Genomic DNA, 8,072 nt, shown 5'->3' with positions numbered 1-8,072 from the left:
TATTTGGAACAGCAAAACAGGATATTGTTGTTCAGTGATGCTAGTTTGGTCTTAGTCTTTTTACCCCAAGACAGTACTGAGCTAGAATGTAGACACCTTGGCACTGTGTATGAATGTTAAGAAGAGTGTAGCATAGTTTGACTTTGGGGTGTACGCAAGGTAGTTGTTGAGTTTCTCTTGGTTCTTAAATGATCTTCTGAGTGATGTCAGTTTGGTAAGGAAAGTCCTCCTGATTTTAGTCATAGACTGCGTAGGAGACCTTTTATATGTTGTGACCCTGCGCATAGGGGTTCGCCATGGATAATAAACCTTGTGATTTGGACATGAAGATCCTGCCTCACCTGTATCATTTAAGAGGACTAGTCACAATCATCAAAGTCAGATATTCAACAATATACATACACTTCTTATGTCACCACGTCACAGGGTGACAATGTCATGTGTATCAGTTGACAGAACAGGATGCACATGACAGAACCCAACTCAAAGTGTGGACCTAATAATTACTTTTGTCTTCAGTGGCAGCCTTTATGATTCCACCACACATCATCAAGGTTGCCATCAAGGTCACAAGGTTGCTTTCACCTCAATAAAGAATATGGAACAAGGTTCAATAAATTGTTTTATTGAGAAATTATCTGTTTTGCTAACAATATGAAATCAGAGAGTAGCGAAGTGGGGGTGGGGTTCTGTGTTCAACCCATTTGAAACCCATCCAATCATTTGACATGATAGGTCATGCTGGTATTCAACATATAATCCTGCTGGCCCTGCATAAGAGGAGGGATTCTCTTATGATGCTTAGTGTGTAGGTCCAACCTTAATGTGAGTGAACAGAATAACGTAGAACTCTTCAATTATAGCTTCTCCTGACATTACTTTTCCTGTTACCCAGTACTATATACAACATGTTGTTTACTGAGGCTAATTTCTTAATATAGATTTTTTTTAATTGAATTTGATAGATATGGATGAATCTTTGGCTGTACAGTACTGTTATCCTTTGCATAATGCATCATGTTCCAAAACTGTTGGACCCACATATAAGTATGTTTTAATGTATTTGATCTTTTCCGTGATATCAATCGTCACAGTGTTTGTAAACCTGCTGGTGATCATCTCCATCTCTCACTTCAAGCAGCTTCACACTCCAACCAACCTGCTCATCCTCTCTCTGGCTGTGGCAGATTTATTGATCGGACTTATCGTGATTCCAGTAGAGGCTATAAAACTGACAGAGACATGTTGGTATTTTGGACAAGAATTTTGTTTTATTTTCCAGTGCATTGTTTATGCATTGCTTTCGTCCTCAGTTGGCCATTTAGTGGTGATTGCTATTGACCGATATGTTGCCGTGTCTGACCCTTTGCTTTATATTCAGAGAATAACTGTAAGCAAGGCACTGATATCTATAAGCCTCATTTGGTCGTGTTCAGTGCTGTACAACCTGGTATTGCTGTACTGTAACAGAAGTGTTCACTTTTCCGGGGATCACAGGCTTTGCCACGGACAATGTTTTCTTTACATTAGTTTTGAATGGGGGATGTTTGATATCATATGCTCCTTTGTTGCCCCTTGTGCAGTTATGATCACTTTATATCTGAGGATTTTCCAGGTGGCAACCTATCAAGTGAGTGTCATTAACTCAATATCTGCCGGCGTTGGTTATGCTGACGACACCAAAATGCCAAGGAAATCAGAGGGCAAAGCAGCAAAAACTTTAGGTATTGTTGTTGCAGTTTACCTGCTCTGCTGGATACCTTATTATCTCTGTCTGCTCACCGCAGATGCTAGTGAGTCCTCAGCAATTGCCATAACGTTTCTCACATGGATCCTATACACAAATTCTTGTGTGAATCCTCTCATCTATGCTTTGTTTTACTCATGGTTTAAAACAGCAGTAAGACACATATTGACACTGAAGATACATGAGTCCTCTTCATCATTTTTAAATTTGCTGTCAGAAGATAACTAATTGAGAAACTGAATATTATCTTTTCAGACATCTTTAGATTTAGATACACTGTCATATAGATAAAAAACAGTCTTTGGTTTCTGTCATGTTTGCTTTTGAGGCACAGAAAATGTACAGTTAATGTGATATGTGTGTTCTCCTGTCTCTGCAGAAGAGGCTGACCAATGTTGAATGACTGTATCAGTACTGTAATGATGACAATAGAGATGTCTCATTCATATATGTATGTCTGTTCTCATTTGTTAAACACAATTCTGTCACAATTTTCTTTGTATTGCTTTTATTCCACTATCTGATTTGTGTGATTACAGTAAACAATCCTCTGCTGCTGCTGCTGAGCAACCACACATTGTATATTTTTTTGCAGAAATGCATCCCTAGTGGTGTCGGATTTGTGTACAAGGCACGTTCTCTTTCAAAATTGTCATGTTTCAACATTATATAATCTCACTTATATAGGCACTTTAGCACAATTCTCAAAATCCTTCTTCACGAAAACCCCACACCTTTAAGTAACACTTCAATCATGCTAATGAATATGCACAGTTACCTACCTGATGCTGCTGCTTTCCTACTGAATAGTTTTAATCTGCAAAACATGTGCTGACCCTGTACATGTTACGTATGTTACTGAAAGCATAATGGAACTACATATAATGCATACATATAGACAGATAGATTTATGTATTCAGTTTGAAGCATGTCAAAACAACAATTAATCATACAAAATTTTACATAAATATGCAGATCATTTTTCTATATACAATTTAAGAGCATGAAAAATGAAGAAAAGGCCTTTCAGTCCTGTTTGTCGTCACACTACTTTTTCTTTGTACATCTGATTGAGGAAGACGTATCGTCTTGTGTATTGTGATTATAAAAAAACTGCAGACTGCAGATTTCCCTGAGAGTAAAAATCAGTGTTCTGTGTGGACACATTCCTTTGTGGCCGACAAAATAGGTTGGAGAACAAGAAAACTGCACAATTCATGAATTCACTCTGATGGCAATTCACTGGCCTTTTTAGCCACCATGGTGTCAGGGTTTATTTAAACTCTTTAAAGCCACAAATTATTTTAGTGCATTCCCTCTGTTGATATATATAAAAGAAAGAATATGTTTCAGTGTGTGTGTGTGTGCTCTCTCTCTCAGTGTTGTGCATGAAAAAGAACGCGTTCATTGAACACGTTCATTTTTATGAGAACGATGAACTGAACGCAACTTCATGACAAATAATGAATTTGAACGGTGAACACGTTCATATTATCTGAGGTCTAGCTAAAACATTACGGAATGTTTTCCTTCTAGCCTACCGAGGAAAGACGCTGTGTAAATCGAATGCTTGTACCATGTCGTTGCTCAGTACCTGTCGTTAAATTGCCCAGACAGACCATGTTTCGGTAAATGACCATATTTGGTAATTGCGTTGGTCATGTGACTCCACTTCTCACGGTGCAATGTTTTGATATCGCTTCACGGCATATTTAGATGGAGTAGCAGTTCACTTCAGGCATATTTTCACATAATTGAACGTTGCACTTTGTTGAAGTTGTGTGCGTCCATGTACACTTGAGTTTGACTTTGTAGCCTAAGCCTACCTTGTCATTATGTGTTTGTTATAGTTTAGCTTTCTCATAATTGTTACGAGCACTGTCACTTAAAAAAATCTAGCATGATGCACTGTTCGTGAACTCGCTTAGCATATGCTGCCAATGTACAAATACGAGTGTTACAGGGTTTACCTATGCTAACTTTTGAGCGGTCTTTCATTTAATGTACATGCCCTTGTTGATCTGAGATTAAGCCAGTAGCATGGCATTGCTGAAGAGGTTAAATTATTACCTTTAGTTCCCTGTATAATTCATTATTTAAATGTTAGGCTACTACAGGGCTGTATATTAATGTATATTTTCTGTTTGTACTTTACTTTCACTTACACACACACACACACACACACACACACACACATACAAACATACACCCACCTACAATGTATCCCATTCATTGTTGTTAATGCAATACAAAGAGTGAAGAATCAAACTGAATATCCAAGTCTCCATTCTTTTCCATTCTAATCGGATGACCCTCAGTGATTACACATTTCCCGAACCCCCTCTATAACAGTACCCATATAATTTCTGCGATACCTAAACCAACTAACTCGACTTCGCCCTACATTACCCATGAATCATCGCACACACATGTATACCAAACAAGCAACGTATTCCAAGGCAACAGCTCTCGGTGTCAATATAAAAATGGCAAGTGAAAGAGAAAACAGAGACGCAGACTCAGCGAGTAGGCCTACATCCGATCCACCTTATTATTATGTGCGGGATTTTTACACACTGTCTGATAAAGTTTCCGACAGTAAAAATCTCACCTTTCTGTGCAAATTATATCCTCCTGAAAAATTAGCAATAATAAAAAAAAAAATGAAAATGAACTGAACTATGAACTAGTTCAGAATTTAAATGGTGAACTATGAACGTGAATGATTCATGTTTACTTGTATGAACTGAACTTTGAACTAGTTCATGAGAGGTGTGAACGTGCACAACACTGCTCTCTCTACACATAGACACACTCATGGTGTGTACGCAAACACAAACACACACACACAAATAGTGAACCAACCCACCAGTGTTGCCAAAACATTTTCACCAGAAGTAGCTATTGGCTCTCTTGCTCTGAAAGATTGACGGTCCTGCTCCAAGTAGCGCCACTGTCACTCCATAGTACAATACTAGCATAGTTCATGGACGGCAGAAAAAGATGACATTAATTTAACTTAAGATAATTTAACAAATCTGGAGAGGCACTGAGATGTAGACCTACGTTTATTAACTAGCATGAACCTGCCCTGACAGGACAGTATCCTAGACTGTCTGACTAGCTATCTTAACTGTGTTAATTACCGGCATGCGTGTGTTATCGGCAAACGTTCACGTTGTCATGCCAATCCATTAATAAACGTATGTATACTTGTGCATATCAGATTGGAACTTCGTAAATGGAGTTTAGAAAAAAAACTTCTTCTTTACATGTTCTTACTGCGTTCGAGAATGAGGTAGATCTCTTTACATATCGTGTATCATAGCGGCAGCGACAGGGGAGAGAGGAGGAAACAGTCTGACAATCTGACCGTGTGCTACTGGGCTGATTAACTGAAACACGGAGCTGCCTGTAGCCCTGCCGGTTGGAAACAGCATGTGAACCAAACCACTTTGAGGAATAGGGGGAACATGATTTTTCAACACTTAAAAAACACATTTTTTACGTCTATAATTAGCACCGCTTGTGTCGTCGTATTTTTATTTAAAAAAAAAAATTCAAAAAAATCTAATTTTTGTTTTGTTTTCAATGATTGTTGGGCCAAATGGAGCGATATCAGACTCATATTCTGACTAGAATTATGAGTATGACATCGTCAGCAGTGGCGGTGCGTCAATACAGGGCGCAAGGGCGCCGCCCCTCCTAAAATTTTGAGATGAAAGAAAAAAAAAAAGAAAAAAAAACATTATATACCAAACAATTAAAATAAGAAATTTACTGTGTTAACGCGTTAAATGTATGTGGGAGACCGTAAGCACCTGTCAACAACCACTTAAATGTGTCCAAATATAATATATTGCCATTCGTTATCACTGAGATAAACCACTCCTCCGTGGAGGGGCGCCGGCCAAATGGAAGTCAATGGGAGCTCTCATACTTTTCTGCAACATTTGAGCAAGGACAGCTTCTCATTGGCGGATGAAAGTTCGATCCTGGGGCGCAAAATTTTGCGCCCTAGCCAATGACATCATTTCTTATTTCAACGCGACTGGACTATTCGTCGAATCAGAGACCTTTATCATTCCCTCACATCCCATATAAATCTCACGTATCTAGGAGAGCAACATAGCTAGCAGAGACTTTGATTCTGTGAGTATGGCAACTGAAAGCTCTGTGGTATCTTTTCGTGAAACACCTTTCAATCGACGATCAGATGTCGATAAGAAGAGACTGAAAGACATGGGACCCGAACGTCCGGATTTAAAAATGCAGCAGCAGAGCATCGACCGCGGGAGGACGTACACCCGTAGCTTCTCCTCAAGCCTGTATGCTAACCGGAGCTGGTTAGCTGGTTGTTCATTGAGTAATGCGTTTTTTTGTTTTCCCTGCCTGTTGTTCCAAAGTCCTGGGACTGAAACAATCTGGACTGCAACGGGGATGAAGGATCTAAAGCACTTCAACGATAAATGTAAGAAGCACGAATCTTGCCGCAGCCATCTAACTAACAGCCTGAAGCTAAGCCTCTTTGGAAGACTGAGTATAGCAAAGCAGCTCGAAGCAGGGTACCGAATTGGCATTCGAAAACACAATGAAGAAGTAAGGAAAAACAGACACATTCTCTCAAGAATAATAGACTGTGTGAAGTTCTGTGGTGCATTTGAGTTGGCCCTGCGTGGTCATGATGAGAGCAAGAACTCGGATAACCCAGGGATATTCCGTGGCTTGGTGGACGTCGTTGCCTCACTTGACAGTGCACTGAAAGAGTATCTGTGTTTAAGGGAACATCCAAAACAGTCCAGAATGAACTTGACTGTATGCTGGCTGTTGTGAGGGAAAAGTTATTGAGAGATTTGCCAACTTGAAAGAGAGGAGGGCTACATTTCTTTATAAGTAGTGGGGCCTACTCTTGTCAAACACCCAATGTAAAATGTGATATCTCTTTTTGAATCTCTTGTGCTCTAAACCTCTTTCATGTGAGGGTTTAGCGTCTGCCAAATGACTAAATGTAAATGAGGGTGTGGGCACCTGTTTTATTCTGTAAACCTCTGAAACCATTCTGCTCTGAACCTCTCATGCCCAAAGTTACAGTTTGTTGATGATTGTTATTGGATAGTGTTGAGCACTGTGTGTTGTTGAAATAAAGCTTTGTTTTTTTTAAATATTCTACTCAAACTCTTTTCTTCTCATTGTGGAGTGCTATTTTAACCGCGCCGCCCAACTGCGCCCCCCCCAGAAAAAAATTCACCAGCCGCCACTGATCGTCAGGCTAACAAAATATAACAATTTAACTTTGGCTATTCACTGATAAACAAATAATAAAGAAAAAGAAGTACAGCCCCGTTCAGGACAGACATTAAGGGCGACAGTGAGTATAGGTCAGCCACGGCTAAAGCCCACCCCAGAGGTAAGACTAATAGGATTTATACCAAGTAGCCAATCTTAATGCTACGTCACTACACATCAAACCAAGGGCAAGTCACAATGGCTATTCACTACACACCAACAGGAGCCGACAGAATCTATGCACTACACCGCAAACCACAAACTACCCACTACTGCTCCTAGTGGCGGGCGTCACACAACACACACAAGAAGTAAGGGGTTAAGGATTCCCCTCATAGATAGCCCCAGCTACGGCTGACCCAAAGGAATGGAAGAAAAGAAAGTAAAACTCGCCAAGACACAAACAAATAAATTGGAGGTGGTTTTACATGCCAAAAGCCAGCCACAGTAGACAGGCTACCTCACTGAGTTAGCTAGGAGTTCAGTGTAGCTCAATACAAATGTTTGTCTAGTCACAATTAGCTATGGGAAAAACAGTGGTTACATAGGGTTCCTAGAACCAAAGGATAAACAGAGCTACAATCAGTTTCAAGCGCATATTGTATTCAGATAACCACTACACTACACTGCGAGCTACGGTGTAAAGTCACATCACGTGAGCCAGGCACAATCAGGTGACTGTCTATACTAATGCTAAGGGCAACCCTTTCCACCCGTCACATATTCCCCCTACTCTAAAAGGCCACCGTCCCGGTGCCTGCTAATCCCAAGGCCTAAAATAGCAGTTTGGGGAGACATAGGAAATGGAGTATTGTTGGCCCTCCAGGTGTTGGATTGCAGACTGAAGCAACTGGAAGGGGTTTGAGTGCTGGCCGGCTCGTGTTCCCCTCGGCCGTATTGGTGGGTCTTCCTGAGGGCTGCTTGGACTTTGGGACCATTCCTGTTCCTTTTCTGTGTTGGGGAGGGTCCAGTTTTCACCAATGTCTACCTCTGGCGGGGAATGGTCATCTTGAGGGCCATCTATTTGGGACCGAAAGGT

The 8,072-nt window shown here is 40.5% G+C and overlaps 1 protein-coding gene across 1 annotated transcript; it reads left to right on the top strand.

Moving 5' to 3' along the window:
• The first annotated feature begins 967 nt into the window (after positions 1 to 967).
• LOC105905965 (trace amine-associated receptor 13c-like) lies at positions 968 to 1,975 on the top strand. Its single transcript, XM_012834057.2, has one exon. The coding sequence runs from the start codon at positions 968 to 970 to the stop codon at positions 1,973 to 1,975; it is 1,008 nt and encodes a 335-aa protein (XP_012689511.2).
• The last annotated feature ends 6,097 nt before the right edge of the window (positions 1,976 to 8,072 follow it).

The sequence above is a fragment of the Clupea harengus genome, chromosome 8, assembly GCF_900700415.2.
Source record: "Clupea harengus chromosome 8, Ch_v2.0.2, whole genome shotgun sequence".
Taxonomy (NCBI): Eukaryota; Metazoa; Chordata; class Actinopteri; order Clupeiformes; family Clupeidae; genus Clupea; species Clupea harengus.
The sequence above is the reverse complement of the archived record's forward strand: the minus strand, read 5'-3'. Positions and strand labels throughout refer to the sequence as shown.